Genomic DNA, 20,380 nt, shown 5'->3' on the forward strand with positions numbered 1-20,380 from the left:
CTAAATTATGGTATTTTAATATACCTCTTAGAACTAAGATGAATCTTGGCTTATCAGGCACAAGATTGTTCGATTTTTTTATTTACAGGAAATACCATATATACAAACCCTAAAAGTGAATTTGCAAACTATAGTGCAAGTTTACATTTTAATTGATACTTGAGTAGGCATGTAATTTTTAAATATCCTCTAAGTTAGAAAATCCTTGTTTCTGAAATAAGTTTTATGGTTTTTAGAAAGTGCTCCTGTTTCACTGTGGTTGCTTCCAGTCCATCTTCTTGCAGAGCCAGCAAGGCAGCCTATAAGAGACAGTAAGAGATAAGTTGCTCCATTTCTGTTTTGTAATATATAAAGTTTGAATGCAAAAATCTCAGTCATATTTCATAGAATTCCAGTATCCAAGACAATAAGAACATCAAGCTAAAAAGTTAATGATTGAAAGTCCTCTTAGAACTTTTCTTCTACATTAAACTCTGGCCTTAAATAGGAAAAAAAGAAAAAGCAAATTGCAGAATAATATATACATTATGAGCCCATTTACATATTTAAAGATGAAAGACTATCTTCTTGACCTCAGACTAGGAGTTTCTAAACAGGACACAGCACTGACCATAAAGGAACAGATCAAATACATGCTTTATGACCCAACAATTCTCTTTATAGATACATACATACATGAAACATACATATATACACATGTATACCAATAGACATGTTCAAGATTGTTCATAGCAGCATATTTCATAATAGCAAAATAGCAGTAACCTGAATGTTCAGGAGTGCTTTCCTTAGGGATAGAGAGTGGGAAGGCCCAAGAAAGGCTTCTGGGAAGTTGCTAATATTCTTTCTTAACCCGAGTGATGGATATACAAGTGTGTTCACTTTGTTAATTCAATGAACTGTATCCTTATGATCTGTGCATCCTTCTGAATGTTATATTCTATAGAAGTTTATGGAAAGAATATATGCACCCCTATGTCCCTTGTAGCATTATTTATAACTAATAAATAGTGGCCCGATGTACGAATTTGTGCATATAGACAGGAAATTAATTAGAAGAAATATTTTAATATCGCTATTCGCTCTTGCTCTACAATAGAAGTGTCAACCAAATTCACGATCAACAGTGACAGATCGAAACACATGCATGCGACTGGCACCAGCAAGAGCTTTATATGTATCGTGCATGTGCAAGTCAACTTAGCCTTTTATATATGGTCTATATAGAACAAACTTGTTTAATTAGACCAGCTTTCTGATTTTGCTAAACCTTTTCCAGCCCAGTGAAGCACCCCAACTTCTCTTTCAGGTAATTGTCAGCAACACAGCAGTAAATATCAACGTGAAGCATATTATTATTGCAGATCACGCAGACAGAACAAAGGGTAAAATATTTAACTGTAGCAGTATTTGACTATATTCTGCGCAGTGAGAAAACCTGAAGTCATTTTCAAGCTCCACCATTTCTTACTTCTTTTCAGTCAGGTCAAGTTTCTAAGCTTTCTAAATCTGTTTTCCGGCCAATGAAAAGAAAATAGGATTCTACTGAGTCTCCTATCTACCTACTCCAGGACTTCTGTGAGGATCAAATGATATGAGGCACGGGAAAACGCTTCACAGACATTTGGTTAAACTGTAAAATGTTTCCACCTGGGTATAAAGTGTCATGTTTCTGGGCTGAAGGAACTCCAAGGAGGCTAGTCACTAGGGAGAGGAAGCCGGGCGTTGCTACATGATGTCATTACCCAGCACCCACAGCCACCATTTCCAGGCTGGGCTGGGCTGTGGGCCACATTTTGCGCCATGGGGTCTCGGGAGCATCAGCTGCGATTTGGTGGGCTGTCACTCCAGGGTGGTGGTGGGGCCTGTGTCCCACTTGGGGGGGAACCAAGTGTTGCTTTGTGGGCGCCAGGTCCACGGTACCATTTCTCTGTAAATGGACAGTGCGCGTCACGGGAGTTCCTGCATTGAGTGTCTGCCCCCTGGTGGTCAGTGTGTGTCAGAGTTACTGGTCGGACAGTCAGACACTTAGCATATTGGCCTTTTATATATACTAGAGGCCCAGTGCACAAAAATTTGTGCACTCGGGGGGGGAGAGGGGGTCCCTCAGCCCGGCCTGTGCCCTCTCGCAGTCTGGGACCCCTCGGGAGATAATGACCTGCTGGCTTAGGCCTGCTCCCGGGTGGCAGAGGGCAGGCCCAATCCCTAGGTGCAAGCCCCGGTCGGGCTCAGAGCAGGGCCGATTAGGGAGTTGGGGCATCGCCCCGTCATGCACAGAGCAGGGCGGATTGGGAGGTTGTGATGCCACCCTCAGTCACGCTCAGGGTAGGGCCAATTGGGGGTTGGGGCACCGTCCCCTGTCACACTCAAGGCAGGGTTGATGGGGAGGTTGCAGCGCCACCCCGTCACGCACAGAGCAGGGCCAATCAGGGGGTTGGGGCGCTGCCCCCATCACACACAGAGCAGGGCCCATCAGGGGGTTGGGGCACCGCCCTCTATCACCCACAGAGCAGGGCCGATCAGGGGGCTGGGGCGCTGCCACTCTCACACTCAGGGCAGGGCCGATGGGGAGGTTATGGCTCTACCCCATCACACACAGAGCAGGGCCCGTGGGGGGGGGGGGGGTTGGGGAGCTCCCCCCTATCAGGCACAGAACAGGGCTGCTCAGGTGGTTGGGGCCCCGCCCCCTGTCACACACAGAGCCCCAGGGCGATCAGGGGGTTTGGGCGCTGCCCCGTCACGCTGATCCCGGTGCCGGGAGGCATATTACCCTTTTACTATATAGGGTAGAGGCCTGGTGCATGGGTGGGGCTGGCTGGTTTGCCCTGAAGGGTGTCCTGGATCAGGGTGGGGGTCCCCACTGGGGTGCCTGGCCAGCCTGGGTGAGGGGATGATGGCTGTTTGCAGCTGGTCACACACCCTTCAGGGTGGGGGTCCCCACTGGGGTGTCTGGCCAGTCTGGGTGAGGGGCTGAGGGCTGTTTTCAGGCTGGGAGTGACTGAAGTTCCCAACCGCTCCTTTTTTTCTTTTTTCTTTTTTTTATTCTGGGCCAGCTTTACCTTGAGGCTTGGCTCCAGCTCTTAGGCCTCTGGGCACACGGCTGAAAGTAGGTTTCTGGCCTTTGTTTACAATGTTGCGAATCTGCTGGCTGAAGTCCTCGGTATTTGTTACAATGTTTCTTAAACTGCCCGCTCAGAGGCCTGCAGCTGCAGGCGGGGAACGTTGGTTTCCTCCAACGATCCTCCGTCACTGAGGCAAGCAAGCCTCATGTTAGTTTCAAGCTGCCTGGCTGCCGGCCGCCATCTTGGCTGACAGTTAATTTGCATATCTCGCTGATTAGCCAATGAAAAGGGTAGCGGTCGTACGTCAATTACCATGTTTCTTTTTTATTAGTGTAGATAGGTAACCAAGGTATGGAACCATTCAAATGCCCATCCAGAGAACAAGTAGATAAAAAAGCTACAGTGCACACATAGAATGGAATATTACTCAACAATAAATAATAAAAAACGAAATCCTACCATTTGTGACAACATGGATGGACCTAGTGGGTATTAAGTGAAATAAGTCAGACAGAGAAAGATTAAATACCATATGATTTCACTTATATGCAGAATCTAAAGAAGAAAATAAATGAACAAACAAAATTGAAATAGACTCATAGATACAGAGAACATACTGGGGGTTGCCAGAGGGGAGGGGGTTTGGGGCACTGGGTGAAAAAGGTGAAGGGATCTAGAAGAACAAATTGGGAGTTACAAATCAGTCATAAGGATGTAAAGTACAGCACAAGGAATACAGTTAATATTATAATAACTATGTGTGGTGCCAGGTGTGCCCTGAAAATATCGAAAAGACCACTTTGTAAAGTATAATCGTCTAACTTGGAACTAATACAAAATAATATTGAATGTAAACTGTAATTGAACAATAAAATTAAAATATTAATAAAAAAATTATTAACAAAATTCATGGGAAGGGAAAACTGGACAATGGCTTCTTTTGCCCTAGAAATAAAGTCTAAATGCCTTAACGTGTCTTATAATGACCTGAGTGATCTAGCCACTGTCCACCTCTTCAATAACGTCATTATTTATCTCCAATTGTCTGCATATTTTATTCCCTCTGCCTCAAACGCTGCTCTTCCCTCCTTTAGCCTGCTACTCCCTCATCATCCTCCCAATTTCAGTTTACACATACCCTCTCTCAGAAAGCCTTCTATAACACCCAATCTGGGTTGGTGTTCTTCCTAGATGTTTCCAAAGCACCCTAAATTCCCCCAACTCACTACATATTTCCAATCGACAATTAGTATTATGACTTGCCTCTCTGCACACTCCCCATCAGCCCATCAACTCTATAGGAACGGGGCTGCATCTGCCTGTTTCACCCTGCCCAGTGCCTGCCACATAGACGTCTTTCAGTAAATACCGAGTGAATGAAGATCAAGGAAGACATGTTCTGAACCATAGATTTCTCCACCAATTAACTTACTTCTTTGCAGAGGTTTCTAAGATCAGCTCCAGAGAAAAAGCAGGTTTCTGCTGCTAAGTTTTCTAAAGAAACATCAGGTCCCACTGGCATGTTTTTTGTACAGACTTTCAAAATAGAAAGCCTGCCCTGGAACAAAATATAATATGTTTGTAACCTTATAATATTTATGTTTGATAGGTGCTATATTAAAACATTTCAAGTTATAGTTTCCTATCAAATATATGTTGTGTGTGTGTGTGTGTGTGTGTGTGTGTATTTGAATTAAACAATAAGAATCACTTCTGAAGAGGTAAGAACGATTAACTCATCAATGGCTCATATGACAATGGTAAAAATAATGACATCATAAAATTTTAGTATTTTTATAGTTGACTTTTAAAATAGCCAACCATAGATATATCTCTTTAAGAGGCATGATGAATCTCTGTTTTGGGTATAAACAGTGCCATCAGACATGCTTAAAAGTAAACACATGAACTGTCAGACACAACTTAAAAACATAAGACATTAAAAATTTAAAAAATTTTTTCATCCCTTCAAAACTTGATAAAGGCCCAAGGAAGAGAAAAAATTCTTTCTCCATGTCTTTCACCACTCCCTGCCAATGGCCCTGGATGTTAAGGGCAACGAATTCACTCATTCTTTGGCAGTGAATACATTATGGAATCTCAGAATCTCAGATTTCTCCATGTAAAACAAGGATACTGACCCATATAAGCTCTAAAATCCTTGTACCACTTTACAGTCCCTCCTTTCTAGTTGAAAAATAATGATGAGTAGACTCACCAAACTCACTGAAGTCACTACCTTACTTTTAGGTTATGTTTCTCTGAAAATAGCGCCGGAATACCCAGAAAAAGCAGACTGAAAGGCAGGAAGAATGCAGAATCCAGTGTACAACACATACCATGTACACCCATATCCTGTTTGGGATTCAATTCTGCCAGTCTCCTCAGAGTTCAGACACTGATGTGTGTTAAGAATGTTCACACATGCCGAAACCGGTTTGGCTCAGTGGATAAAGCGTCGGCCTGCGGACTGAAAGGTCCCAGGTTCGATTCCGGTCAAGGGCATGTACCTGGGTTGCGGGCATATCCCCAGTAGGAGATGTGCAGGAGGCAGCTGATCAATGTTTCTCTCTCATCGATGTTTCTAACTATCTCTCTCCCTTCCTCTCTGTAAAAAATCAATAAAATATATTTAAAAAAAAAAAAAAAAAAGAATGTTCACACAGAGCAAGTGTGTACAATGATTACCTTTTCATCTGGAGGTGGAATATAAATAATCTTATCTATTCTTCCAGGTCGTAACAAGGCATCATCTAACACATCAGGTCTATTTGTTGCCGCAACAATCATGACATTTCGATTAAAAACTTCTTCGAACTCTACCTGAAGAAACACAACACAAAATAAAGTTAATTATTCAATGTATTTTTTTTTAAATTACAAATCAGAAGGATCATTTGTTTTTAAATAGGGGTATCTTTTTCTTGGGACTGGGATGCTTATACCTCCTATCCAGACTACCTTCTCGGTATCAAGGTACCCCAGAAACAAATGATTAATCCAAGAGCTACTTGTACACATGAGGAAGGGGGTGGCCAACCGTGAGGGAACTTCTCTCCATGAAAAGTCTTACTTCATAGCAGAAAACATCTACCTGGTATCTGAGGGCACCTGAGCATCAGCAAATGTTTACATTTAAATAGATGACTTAAAAAGACAGAAGCATATGACAAACACATGGAGATGTGTGGTTATGAAAAAGCTATGGCTCTTATCCTTAAAGAGGGAGATTTACTTTACTTTTTAATTTTATTTCCAGAGGCAGAAATATGACCACCCTTATAAGCTGAAAGTATGTAAATCCTGGATACAAATAAGAAATACCTAAAAGCAGCCAGGCCGTGGCCTTACACACTAAATATGTAAAATGATGTGTTGAACTGAATAATCAGAGTAGTTCAACACTAATGTGCTCTCTCAAAGCAATGAGGTCCCTATATTTGCAAGTATTTTAGCTGAGGCTGGATAAACACACCTATAAGACGCTATACAGTAATTCAGGCACTATGAAATCTGATGAGAACATTTCATGTGGTATATGGCCTAAGGAGTTATAAGTGACTCTCTTTCTATGGGACAGTTTTAAAAATGGAAAATAAGTAATAACAAGAAAAGAATAAAAGACAAGAAAAATTATGTCAGGGATTATTTGATTATTTATTACATCAACCTCTATCTGGGGAAGACTCGGAAGGGAGAAAGGTCATTTAACTTCATTATAACCAAGGAAACCCCTTCCTCAAGGAAACAAAGTTTTCAATTACTACGATTATTGGGGGGAAAAATCCGCTTTAACGAAAAATAAATTTAGAAAGGGATTGACACTCGGTATTAGGATATATATAGGATATATATATATAGGATATATATAATTAGGATATATATAGATATAAAAAGAAAATCCCTTCTCTATTAGCAATATGTAAAGTTACATTTCTAAATCTTACAATCAATAAAATTCACATTCACATATAGCTGTTATTATCACATTTACCTCACCTCTGCCAGCTACAACACAAGTTTACCAGCTTTGTAAATATCCTAACAGAGCCTAATGGAAGGAATATAATTCCGCCTCTGAGATGGAGCCAGCTCAGGACAAGATCGTGTAGATCTGTTTAATGTGGGCCTGAAGGTTTGGTGGAATCTGGCTAATAAATACCTCTTCATTCTTTTTCAGCTCCTTGTATTTCCCCTGTTGATCTGATTTACTTCCTCTTCTCTCGATAGTTTTCAGTCCAACACCATCTAATTCATTCAGAAGAACAGAAAGAACACTCTCTTGAACATTACATCCTGTTTTGCTGACTGATCGAGAACCCAAAATTGAATCAATTTCATCCAAAAACACAATTGCTGGAGTGTTTGCTCTTGCTTGTTGAAATACCTTTTGTTAAGAAAATAAAAATATTAAAAAGCTATATATGATGCCTTACCTAGATGAATGTGTTTTCTACATTACTATTTTTACAATGTAAAAAGAAGAGAACGATTCTAAATGCCTAAAAATTGGGGAACAAATAAATAAATATTATGTAAGGTTTAAAAATCATGTTTTCAAATAATTTTTAATATTATGGAATTTTAAAAGTGATGTTACATTAAAAAAAAATCACAATAAAGATACACATATATCTCCTGCCCAAGCAAATAAAAAGACAAAAGAAATTCACTAAAATGTTAATGTAGGTGGAGGGGTTATGAAGTATTTCTTATTTATATTTTTCTATATTTTCTATAAACAAATACATAACTTTTCTAAATTATAATAATAAAAGCATAATATGCTAATTAGACTAGACAGCTGAACGACCTTCTGAACAAAGCCAGGGCTGCGAGGGCCGAGCTCCTTGCACGAATTTCGTGCACTGGGCCTCTAGTAATGAATAAAAAGCCTGTTACATTTTTAAAAAGGTTTATCCTTAAGGCATGAAATGAAAATTCAAAAGTAAACTTAACTATGTGGAGAAAATAAACCAACAAACCTGAGACAAGAGTTTTTCTGAATCTCCAACGAAAGGTGAAAAGAGATCAGCTCCGCTCACTGAAACAAAGGAGCAATGACAGCTGGTGGCCAGGGCCCTCACAAGGGTGGTCTTAGCACACCCAGGGGGGCCGCACAGGAGAACTCCCTTGGGCTGAGTCAGGCCCATCCTAACAAATTCACGAGGGTGTTTCAGAGGCCATTCGATGCTCTAAGTATACAAAAAGAGACAGTCATTTTATTGTAACAATAAAACATCACATAATTCAGTAAATGCATCTATTCCTTCAACAATTCTCAGGCACCCGTACTCAGCAGCTGGGGATCTTATAACCTAAGTCAGGTCACATCACTGCCGTCCTAAAGTCCTTCAACGACTTGCCATCAGAATTAGAATACATTCCGATCCAAACTCCTTACCTACCACTGCTTACAAGGCCTTACACAACCTGACTATCACCCTAACACCCAGTTCATTCCCACCCCAGGGCCTTAGCCTGTTATTCTCTCTGCCTGTACTCTCCCTCAGGTCTTTGTGTGGACATCCCTCATCATTCAGGTCTCAGCTCAATGTCCTTTCCTTGGAGAGGTGTTCCTTGATCACCAGAGTTAAAGCAGACCCTCCTCCTCCTAGTCATTCTATGCTATTGCCCTCCTTTCCTTTTGGAGCACTTAGTCGTGCACTATCATGAGTTATTATTTTTCCATGTTTGGTTTGCTACATTATAAGCCAATTTCACCTCTAAATCCCCAGCACCTAGAATGACACCTTCACAAAGTAGGCACCCAATAAATGTTAACTGGAGAGTAAATAAAGGTTCACTACCCTTTAGGTAGATAGTTTTATCATCATAATTTTACAGATGTTCAAACCCAGGCTTAGAAAAGTTAAGTAACTTTCTCAGAGCTGATTGCTAATGAGGCAACAGAACTGAGACTGACCCTAGGGAGTGCAGACCAAGAGAAGCTTTTAACTACTGATGTATTTTAACTACTGATATATAAGACAAGACCTCTGTACCTAGGCCTCATATTTCAGCTGGGGAGACAGGCTTGTAAACTAACAACCAGGCCAGAGAAGGTCATGGAGAAGAAACAGTACATACAGAGAGACACGAAACCAACTAATTCATCTCGCCAACAGTAAGCAGGAACAGAGGGGAGGATGGGAGAAGCAAGGAGCAATAGAGTTGACATGGAAGGAGGAGTCAGATCACAATGGGCCTTAAAAGTTTTAGGCAACACTGAGGAAGCAGTAATGACAAGGGACTGGAAGGAAATGAAACTAGAGGCAGGGAAACCAATTAAAATTCTCCTGCATTAATTCAAACTACAAAAATAATAAGGCTGGATGTGTCACAGGAAGTGGAGATGGTGGGGAAGGGACGGATTTAAAACATAAAATGTAACTGTATTTTACACAGGGACTAAGTTCTAAATTCAGAGGGGAATTATGTGCATGCGTGACATGACCATTTAGAGGACAGGTTTCTGACTTGGGGATGGGGTGTCTGGCTGTCTTCACTGAGGTAGGAAATTCAGGTGTGGAGGTGGAATTGATGAGCTGAACTTTGAACAAGCTACGTTTGAGATCCCTAGAAGTTATGTGGTAGGCAGGCAGCTAAGTACTTCTGATAATCAAAATAACCGTCTGCAGGATATAAAGATTTTTGAGTTAACAGTTTTCAGGGGACAGTTGGAGCCTTGGACATCGACATCACAAACTCACTCGCAGAATGCAAAAAAGGACTCTCGGGAGCTTGGAGCACTGACATTGAAGGTACGGGAAAGGAGTGTTCAGGAAGGCAGGAAAGCTTAACATCTCAAAGCTGAAGAGTTTTCAACAGGAAGGAATGGCTGATCTCTCACATGTTTTGTGAAGATTAAGTAATGATGATGATCAAAAAGCGGGGCATATTACAAATGTGTCTATCCATGGACTCTGTAGATCCATAGCTCCTAGTTAAGATGAGTAAGTGATAATGGATACTTACACTGGAAAGTCAGGCTTTGTATGTGTAGAGAAACCTAGTTCCTTATGGCAGGATCACCAGAAGGTAAGCTGGCAAAATCCATTTCTGAACCTGCAATGCAGGCAAGAGGGTCTGGAGAGCTGTGACCCTCAACGCATCCACTGTGAGAACCAGATCAAGTAGCCCTCCAGGCCATACAGTTTACTATAATGTTGTGCTTTTACCAGTCCCTAGGCAAAGTGAGGTCCACCACCTATGTATTTGTACAGCCCACAAACTAAATCATTTTTATATTTTTTAATGCTTGGAAAATAAATCAAAAGAATATTTTATGATGTGAAAATTGTATTACTTCAGTGTCCATAAATAAAGTTTAGACAGAACACAAGTACTCATTATGCATTGCCTGTGGCTGGCTGCTTTTGTGCTATGACGGCAGTTGAGTGGTTACAACACAGACTATATGGCCCACAATATTTACTATCTGGTCCTTTACAGAAAAAGTTTGCTGACCCCTGTTCTAGATTATAAACTCCTTAAAGAAAAAAAAAATAAGAGGATGAGGTAGCAAAATATGAAACATACTATTTGATGCCTATACAAGTCCAATTAAATAAGGACTGAAAAGTGATGGCTAGATTTAAATGTGAGGATCCAAAATAGTGATGGTGGCAAGAGCCGTTTCGGCATAGCGCGTTTTCATCATAAAGGCATTACATGTAAGCTGTAATATTCTCCTGGCTTCAGCAGATTCTCCATCTCACCTGTTTTAACTTCAGTTTTACATCTTCAAGGCCACCAATCTCTTCCCAGCTAACAGGCTTGATGTCCATCAGTCCAATGACACTTCGAAATGATGAAGGTTGAATCTTTTTAAAAGCTTCAAGGAAGTCTGTTTCATCAATCATCGGACTGTCCTGGTTCTGAAGAAAAGCACCCAAAAAAGCACAATCAAACCAAAAGTGAGGTGAGATTTTTGGAATAATTACATTTTTTATCTTCTTTTGAATTTTATAAAGAAATTTATATATATGGTACAAAAAAACTAGAACCTCTCCCCCCAACCAATCATCCCTGAGGATGTCAAGCTTCCTGTGTATTCCTAGTAGGTTTTATAATAATAAGTATATCCTTTCAAACAGATAACACAAATGGGAGATCACACCACACATATTTGTACTTTTTTTAAAACTTAGAAATCTTTTCATGTCAACTAACAGAACTCTACCTCATTCCTTTTTTTCTACCTCACTTCTACATATCAAGTATTTTCTGTAATTTCCTCAAAGCACAATGACAGGGTTTAAGAGTGTGTGTACATTTATAGTTGTGACAGCTATTACCAGACTGTCCTCAAAGCTGCACCAATTAATACTTAGCTGCTGTTCTCACCATACCTCTCCGGCACTAGATATTACCAAACTTGTAAATTTCTCCCAGTGTGACAGAGGAAATGAGACTCAGAATTGTGCTAATTAAATTTAACTAGAAAATCACTTTTTGAAACCGTCACAGTAAAGGCTTCTTTGAGCAAGAACGAAATCTAATCTAGGGGAGGGAAAGTCTGATGAGGAGCGGGATATCTGCATGATCTCAAAGGGTCTCCTCATAGATGTGTTAGTTGCAAAGGGAAACATAGCAGCTATATAGTGAGAACTGGACAGAACCTGGACTGGATGATCACATCAGTCACTACTTAGTGGTATCACCAGTGAGGGATGGTGGGAATCTCCCGCTACCCTAAGAGCACACGATGACGTAAGGCAGTATTCCCAGCAGGCATGCATCACCTGAATCTATGAAGCAACATTAGGCAAACCCAAACGGAGAGACATTCGGTAACATCACTGACCCGCATCCTTAAAAAATGTCAATGTCAAATATCTCACTCACAAAATAGAAGGCCATGGAGGCGTTCAAGACTAAAAGTAAGTAAAAACTAAGTGTAATATATGATTCTGAACTAAATTCTCTACTGAAGAAAAAAATGCTAAAAATATTGAAACCATTACCAAAATCCGCATGTGGACTGTAGAATTGATAACATTTTGTATCAATATTAAATTCCCAGAATATAATGACTATACTTAACCATACTATAGTCATGTATGAAAATACTTTTGTTGTCAGGAAACAGACATTCAAATATTAAGGGATAATGGTTATGATGTATGCAACCCAACCTCAAATGATTCAGGAAAAATACAAAGAGAGAGAAAATGATAAAGCTAATTAGGCAAAATGTTAAAAACTGGTGGATTTGGATAAAAGATTTAGCAGAAGTTACCTGTCTTGCAACTCTCCCTAAAATTTTATTTATTTCAAAATAGAAAGTTAAGAACTGAAAGAGACTAATCTTTAAAGAAAATTTTTCATGTTTCTTGGCTGTTTGTAATCCTGTTCATACCTTATTACCTATTTTCTCCTAGACTGTTTCTCTATCATGTCATTTTTGGCTATTAGGTTTTATGTTATCCTAAGAAAGTCCATATTTACTCTAAGATTATATTTCGAAGAGCAATTTCCTTAATCATTCTAGTGAAGCAAGTTTTTTGTTAGAGTTAAAAACTCATATTTCTATTTGTAATATCTGTATTTCTTAAAGTATTTGCCCTTATGTCAAATTCTAAACATTTACTTGTCCAAAAATTCCCATTTTCAATAACTATTTTATCCCATTTATGTAAGATTATGTAAATTAATATATATGTATAGAGCAATTCTGAACAGCATTCCTTAAAAAATGTCAATAATTATAATCTCTGGGAAAGATTTTAGGCAATCTTTACTTTCCTTACAATTTTTTATCTTGTTTAATTTCTTATAAAGAACACTATTAAATAATTTTTAACTGGTTGGCAGTGTTAGATGCTGGGTACCTGAATACTAATGTTTAGATAACACCTACATTATTTCAATTGCTTCTCATAATCCTCTCAGGCAAATAAAATTCTTTTCCCTCTGTATGCATATGTGCATGTATTAAACTGTATTTCTCATCTTTTAATAAGAACTTCAATGTGAACAACTTTAATGTGTCCCATGTCTGCCCTGGCACAGACAGAGGCAGTACCAGCCCCTCGGCTGCCTGGAGGGGGAAAGAATGAAAAGATGGAGCCAGATGCCTCTGTCCCTTCTTCCTTTTTGCCTTTCTTTCTTCCACTTCCCCTGGTTGTTTATGAACTCAGCCATCACCTGTGGTAACTATGCCTGGGCAGGCCCCCCTCAAGCAGCACCCTAGGATGACAGCAGCTGGCTGGCACACCTAAGACAAGGTACTTAAGGTCAAACCTGGAACCTCAAAGCAAAGGGATCCTAAATGTACATCTCCTTTCCCATGCCCTAATCTTCTCTTCATCCCCTCAAAAGGCAAAATACACCTTTACACCTGGGATTTGTCATTAAATCTTCAAGCAGTTTTGGTTCAAACTCAGAAGATGAGGACATAAGTTCATATAACTCCTTCCCCTCCTTCAGTGTAAGAGTAAATGTATATGAAAAGGAAATAAGGAAGGATACAAATTATCTAGGTAAAGAGATCCTTAGGGTAAGTCATCCTTTTATAGTTTACATTGGGTTTCAACATTATAAGATCAAAGGACAATGTTACCATTACAACAGAAATTTATAAACGTTGTCCCAAATCTTCAGTATGCTGAAATTAACTTTTTTCTAAAGGGTTTTAGAAATTCAGGATTACTTATTACATACAAAGTAAACAGATTTCTCAATCTGCAATGTTAAAAATTATTGCATTTAAGCTAATATTCTAAATATTTTTAAGAAAGGCAGTCATGAATTAAAGATTTGAATGTCAAAGTCAAAATTTTAAAAAATTACAGGTGCCCAATCTTTTCCTGAGTTAGAAACGGTTATTTTCCCTATACTTATTAATAAGAAAGGGAAACAGTATTATGACAATGGAAAAATGTCAGAGATACCACCTTACCCAAGAAATCAAAGTTACCTAATAGATTCAATGAGAACACAGTATCATTTGATATTTCTGCCAAAAATGCAAAACCTGAGTCAAATTATAAAGAAACATTAGTCAAACTGAGGAGTATTTTACAGAATAAAAAGTTAAAGTCATAAGAGAAAGACTGAAAAATGGTTCGATTTTAAAAGATTAAGAAATCATGACAATTAAATGCAGTGTGTAATCCTGGATTAAAAGTAATATTTTTGCTTTTCCTTTTAAATTTTTGCTCTATATGAAATGTGAGACAAATGGTGATATTTGGATAAAGCCTATATAGATTCGGTAAAAGTATGGTGTCAGTGTTAATTTCCTCATCTTGATCACTGCCGGAAGCCGGTCCATCCTTGCTGCTTGACAGTCGCTGCAGGGAAGAAACATCTGCACAGCATATGTTTCAAGGGACCTGGCGTATATGGCATACTGTGCTTAATATGTTTGCTCCTCTTCTTCGAGCTATGTGTTTTAACCAGGGTCACCTCTCCAAGAAAGGTTGTTTCCCCAGGTAGGGATTTTTCCCTGAAGTTAGGGAGGGAATACAACCCCTTAACTAAGTGTCAGGTGAGTAGTTAATCACTTTAACTACGAACAATCACACTTAAGCTACATAATCTTTACTCCCTCGAATGGAGATAAGAAACACCCTAACCTTTGGAACAGAAATTGGTAGGATTAAAAACAACTGGTATAAATACAGATGTAACAAGACAATAAAACACAGAACATGGCTGGAGAACCTGGCTAGAGAACCAACTATGCTGATCATCTGAACACTGTCTCTGTGTCATTCCTTCTTCGCCGACTCCATCCACACCTTTGGGAACCCCTGGACCTGCTGGGAATGGACCCCAACAGATCACTATACTTTGGTTAAAATTCTTGTTTTTATGAAATATACATTTGCGTTTTCAAGGCTATAGGGGCATCATTGCTACAGTATATTCTCAAATGTTAAAAATATATGTAAGAAACAAAAGTCTCAAGAAAATGTACTTCCCACTTTTTTTTTTAATCTCCCAAGTTAATTTATCTTAATTTAAAAAATTAACATAGGGGAGGAGGCGGGGCCAACATGGGGCCAACATGGCGCCGAGCGCCGGGTGAGCGGAGCTTTGGCTGTGGATCTCCCATCTCTCCACCCTGGGGCATCATCCTTCAGAGGAGGGAGGAAGAGCTCCAGAATGGCTGAGGAGAAGAAGCTGCAGCTCAGCAATACTGTGCTGCCTTTGGAGTCAATGAAGGTGGTGGCCGAATCAATGGGCATTGCCCAGATTCAGGAGGAAACCTGTCAGCTGCTGGCAGATGAAGTCAGTTACGGCATCAAGGAGATTGCACAGGATGCCTTAAAATCCATGCACATGGGGAAGCGGCGGGAACTCACCACCAGTGACACCGACTATGCACTGAAGCTAAAGAACGTTGAGCCACTGTATGGCTTCCACGCTCAAGAGTTCCTTCCTTTCCAGTTCGCCTCTGGTGGGGGCCGGGAACTCTACTTCTATGAGGAGTAGGAGGTTGACCTGAGTGACATCATCAATACCCCTCTGCCCCAGGTGCCCCTGGACGTCTGCCTCGAAGCTCATTGGTTGAGCATTGAAGGCTGCCAGCCAGCTATCCCAGAGCATCCATCTCCAGCTCCCAAAGAGCAGCAGAAGGCTGAGGCCACAGAACCCCTGAAGTCAGCAAAGCCGGGCCAGGAGGAAGATGGACCCTTGAAAAGCAAAGGTCAAGGGGCTGCTCCAGCTGCTGGCAAAGGGAAAGAGAAGATGGCACCACCCCTCCTAGAGGGGGGCCCTTTTCGATTAAAGCCCCGAAGTATCCATGAGTTGAATGTGGAGCAGCAACTGTGCTACAAGGAGATCACTGAAGCCTGTGTGGGGGCATGTGAAGCCAAGAGAGCGGAAGCCCTTCAGAGCATCGCAACAGACCCAGGGCTCTACCAGATGCTGCCACGATTCAGCACCTTCATCTCAGAGGGGTCCGTGTGAACGTGGTGCACAACAACCTGGCCCTGCTCATCTATTTGATGCGCATGGTGAAGGCACTGATGCACAACCCTACGCTGTATCTAGAAAAATACAGGCATGAATTGATTCCAGCTGTGATGACCTGCATCGTGAGCAGACAGTTGTGTCTGAGGCCAGGTGTGGACAATCACTGGGCACTCCGGGACTTTGCTGCCCGCCTGGTGGCCCATATCTGCAAGCATTTCAGCACAACCACTAACAACATCCAGTCCCGGGTCACCAAGACCTTCACCAAGAGCTGGGTGGATGAGAAGACTCCAAGGACTACACGTTATGGCTCCACTGCAGGTCTGGCCGAGCTGGGACATGATGTGATTAAAACTCTGATTCTGCCACGGCTGCAGCAGGAGGGGGAGCGGATCCGAAGTGTCCTGGATGGCCCTGTGCTAAGCAACACTGACCGAATTGGAGCTGACCACGTGCAGAGCCTCCTCCTGAAGCACTGTGCCCCTGTTCTGGCAAAGCTGTGCCCACCACCTGACAATCAGGATGCCTAGCGGGCAGAATTTGGGTCCCTTGGACCCCTCCTCTGCTCCCATGTGGTCAAGGCCCGGGCTCAAGCTGCTCCGCAGGCTCAACAGGTCAACAGGACCACTCTGACCATCACTCAGCCCCGATTCACGCTGACCCTTTCTCAGGCCCCTCACCCTGGCCCTCGGACCCCTGGCTTGCTGAAAGTCCCTGGCTCCATTGCACTGCCCGTCCAGACACTGGTGTCTGCACGAGCTGCTGCAGCCTTCCCCTCCTCCCACCAAGTTTATTGTAATGTCATCGTCCTCTAGTGCCTCATCCACCCAACAGGTCCTGTCCCTCAGCACCTCAGCCCCTGGCTCAGGCTCCACCACCACCTCTCCTGTCGCTACCACGGTCCCCAGTGTGCAGCCCATTGTCAAGCTGGCCTCCACTGCCACAGCTGCACCCCCAGCACTGCCCCCTCTGGCCCCGGCAGTGTCCAGAAGTACATAGTGGTCTCTCTTCCCCCAACAGGGGACGGCAAAGGAGGCCCCACCTCCCACCCTTCCCCAGTCCCTCCCCAATCCTCAGCCCCTTCCCCACTTGGGGGTAGTGCCCTCTGTGGGGGAAAACAGAAAGCTGGAGATAGCCCTCCTCCAGCTCCAGGGACTCCAAAGGCTAATGGCTCCCAGCCCCCTGGATCTGGCTCGCCTCAGCCTGCCACTTGATGCTGTCACACATCTGCCAATCTTCTCTCTCTCTACACACACACACACACACACACACACACACACACACACACACTGGGTGGAAGGAAGTAGTCATCTGCTTCCCTCACCTTAACTTTCTTTTTAGATATTGTACAGCCAGCTCCTCATAATAAAAGTTTGATTTATAAAAAAAAATAAAAAATAAATAAAATAAAAAATTAATATACATGGTCATAGGTCAATTTCCTACCTTCTCACTATGAAGTAAAGCGTGTAGGGCAGCATCCCTACAGAGTGCGGTCAGGTCTGCGCCAACATAGCCAACTGTCATTTCTGCAAGGAGGCTCAAATCGACTTGACTGGAGATGGGCATCTTAGAAGTAATCACCTGCAGAATTGCCTTTCTTTGTTTAAATGTGGGAGTCCCGATGACAACCTATATGCAAAGCAAAAAATAATGTTTGTAGTTTCAAATATTATTATTTTTAAATACTCACCCAGGATATTTTTATTGATTTTAGGAGAAGAGGCGGGGGGAGGGGGGGGAGTGAGAAACATGGATGTCTGAGGGAAACATCCATTGATTCCATCTAGTGTCACCCTTCCCAGGGATCAAACCCACAACCTTTTGGGTGTCTGGGAAGATGCTCAACCAACTGAGCCACTCTGCCAGGTTAACATATTATTTTATATCCTCACAAACATGTACAATAATTTAATGAGCAAATTAGGAATTATTACTATGTACTCTTAAGCATACCTCAGATTCTGAACATATGAAAATCCTAATTTTCCAGAAGAGTAACACTGGCTAAAAAGTTGCACAATGAAAATTACATGTCATTTAACAAACTTTTATTTGTCATTTTTGAGACTGTACCAAATTCTAGGAGCCAGTGATACAACAATAAACCAGATAGTCTAGGGCCCAGTCCTTACAGAGCTGGTTTGGGAAAGTAGTATTAGTTAGTGAAAGGACAAAATCCACTCAAGTTCAGACCAAATTAAGCTAAAAGTATGCAATTATCAACTGTCTCTTTAGAATTCTACCACAAAGTTCAAACATCACTTAAACTAAACACTATTCAAACTACTGAATAGAAATCAAGAATCAATTTAAGACTGAAGCCTATAAGACAGGTCAGCTTTGAATACTCCACCTTCCTTGGCAACTCAGGATAGGACGCTGGCATCCTCACAAGCAAGGAATAAATCCAGATGAGTTTATATCGGCTCCGATTTCGTTATTCCCTGACTTCACCCTTTCATTTCATCACATATTTCGAGGCTATCCTTTTACTTTAAATTCTCATTCTAAATTCATTAGAGTTTAATGCGCCTGTAAGCAAACCTACTTTCCCTAAAAAGTATTACCGGATTAGTATTCTTCTGCACAACAAAACTGCCCCCTAATGAGCACCTTGCTTCTCAGAACAATGTGACCCTGGAGAAACACGTCCTGCTTGCAGATCACATGTGGACAGAGAACCAAGGTGTTCTTTGCACGGCAAAGAGCCCCCCTCCAGCCTCACCGAGGTCCAAACCTAAATGGCAAAGGCCTCGGGGAAGCCAACCAGGGCCAGGAGAGGACGAGGTTCCAGGGGCCATGGGGTCACTGGCCCGGCCCGTTTACCTCCCGGTCAAATCTCCCAGGTCTGCGCAGCGCTGGGTCCAGGGCGTCTGGCCGGTTGGTGGCTCCCACCACCACCATCTCGCGGTCCCCGCTGAAGCCGTCTAGCAGCGTCAACACCTGGGCCACCACGCGGCTCTCGGGGGCCTGGTGCGCGTCGCCCCGGCGGGGGCACAGCGCGTCCACCTCGTCCAGGAAGAGGAGGGTGGGCCCGCGGCCGGCCAGCGCCTGCGCGCGCTGGAACACCCGCCGCACGTTCTCCTCCGTCTCCCCGGGCCGGGCGCCCTGCAGCGCGGGGGCGCTCACCGCCAGCAGCTCCGCGCCCGTCTCCCGGGCCACGGCCCGCACGAGCTGGGTCTTGCCCACTCCCGGGGGCCCCGCCAGGAGCACCCCGCGGGGCACTGCCAGTCCCAGCGCGGCCACGGTGCGGGGGTAGCGGAGCGGCAGGAGGAGGAGCTCCCGCAGCGAGTCGGCCGCCTCCGAAAGGCCCCCCAGCGGCACCTCGGGCTGCGGATGCGTTTTCGACGGAGGCGCCCCGCTGAGACTGATGACGGTGTGAGGGGTGACCCGCCCGGCCGGGTCCGGGGCGGGCGCCCCGCTGACGATGTGAAGGGCGGCCACCGGGCCCGGGACGCCGGGCGGAGCGGCCACCACGTGGCCCCGGGAGACCAGCCGGTTCCTCAGCAGCTCGTGCGCCGCCTCCAGCACCGCGGTCGGATTCGGGACCCGGGACGCGCCCACCCGCTCCCGCAACTCCGGCCACACGACGAGGCGCCGGAGGGGCGGGCAGGGCACCAGGCGGATGCTGCTCAGGCTGAGGCTCCCCCGGGACCCCGGCGTCCCGGCCGCCGATCCCTGGCTCGCGCACTGCGGATCCAGCTGCACAAACCCGTCCGCTCCGTCCCGCCGCGGCCAGGCGGTGCAGAGGCAGGAGCCGCCGTCCGGCAGCGAGATCTTCACCGCCGAGCCCAAGTGCGCGCCCAGGGCACGGAAGGCTGCCGGGCCCAGGCGGCAACGCTGGGTACCCCGGTCCCGAGTGTCTACGGGTAGGAGCTTTAAGATAGGCCCTTCGGGCAGGGGGCCTGGGTCGGGAGCCATGGTACACGGAGGAACCTAGCCGAGGAAAGCGGGGTAGGAATTGCACCCGGGCCGGAAAGGCCTGCGCACGGAGCACCCGGCCGGAAGCAGGTAACGCGCATGCGCCAGGAGAGTCACCGGCCACTGAGTGGAGGCCAGAAGGGCCAATCGCGAAGTTAGACGATGATCTGGGTCTGGGGTGTAGTTTGTTGTGGTGTCGGGTTTGATGACGTACCGGCGATTCCATCGCTTTACGGGCAAATCATTCCGGGCGTCTGGGAGGCAGCGGAAGCTAACGTCTCTCGGTCTCGGGTCTGATGACTCGGTGGTGTGGCGAGCCACCGCCTGGCCGCTCTCCCGGAGCATCACCACCTGTGCCTTGAAGGTCAGCCTAGAGCAGCGGTTCTCAACCCTGGCTGCACATTAGAATCACCTGGGAATCTTTTAAAAATCCTGATTGCTGGGCCTCATCCTCCGGAAATTCT

General features: G+C 43.8%; 1 protein-coding gene and 1 pseudogene across 2 annotated transcripts; one reads left to right on the plus strand and one right to left on the minus strand.

The window, feature by feature from the left end:
• AFG2B (AFG2 AAA ATPase homolog B) lies at nt 1-19,994 on the minus strand. The gene is made up of 8 exons (XM_081084171.1): nt 18,822-19,994; nt 17,439-17,624; nt 10,784-10,942; nt 8,048-8,257; nt 7,225-7,449; nt 5,751-5,885; nt 4,495-4,620; nt 1-299 (listed from the first exon to the last, which is right to left on the minus strand). Exons 1-8 carry the CDS (start codon nt 19,914-19,916, stop codon nt 195-197), a joined length of 2,241 nt encoding a protein of 746 aa, XP_080940297.1. The 5' UTR covers nt 19,917-19,994; the 3' UTR covers nt 1-194.
• On the plus strand, nt 15,180-17,206 carry LOC308527495 (transcription initiation factor TFIID subunit 6-like; annotated as a pseudogene). Its single transcript has one exon. The product of its transcript is annotated as a transcription initiation factor TFIID subunit 6-like (transcript).
• Nucleotides 19,995-20,380: the final 386 nt, after the last annotated feature.

The sequence above is a fragment of the Myotis nattereri genome (genome assembly GCF_964212035.1).
Source record: "Myotis nattereri genome assembly, chromosome: 1".
NCBI classification, from domain to species: domain Eukaryota; kingdom Metazoa; phylum Chordata; class Mammalia; order Chiroptera; family Vespertilionidae; genus Myotis; species Myotis nattereri.

Excerpts from the sequence above, each read along its gene's own strand:
- AFG2B (XM_081084171.1), bottom strand. The coding sequence starts at position 19,916 with ATGGCTCCCGACCCAGGCCCCCTGCCCGAAGGGCCTATCTTAAAGCTC. Across the intron at positions 10,943-17,438 it reads CTTTACTTCATAGTGAGAAG|AACCAGGACAGTCCGATGAT; the intron begins GTAGGAAATTGA and ends GCTTTTCTTCAG. Across the intron at positions 5,886-7,224 it reads AGCTGAAAAAGAATGAAGAG|GTAGAGTTCGAAGAAGTTTT; the intron begins GTATTTATTAGC and ends GTGTTTCTTCAG.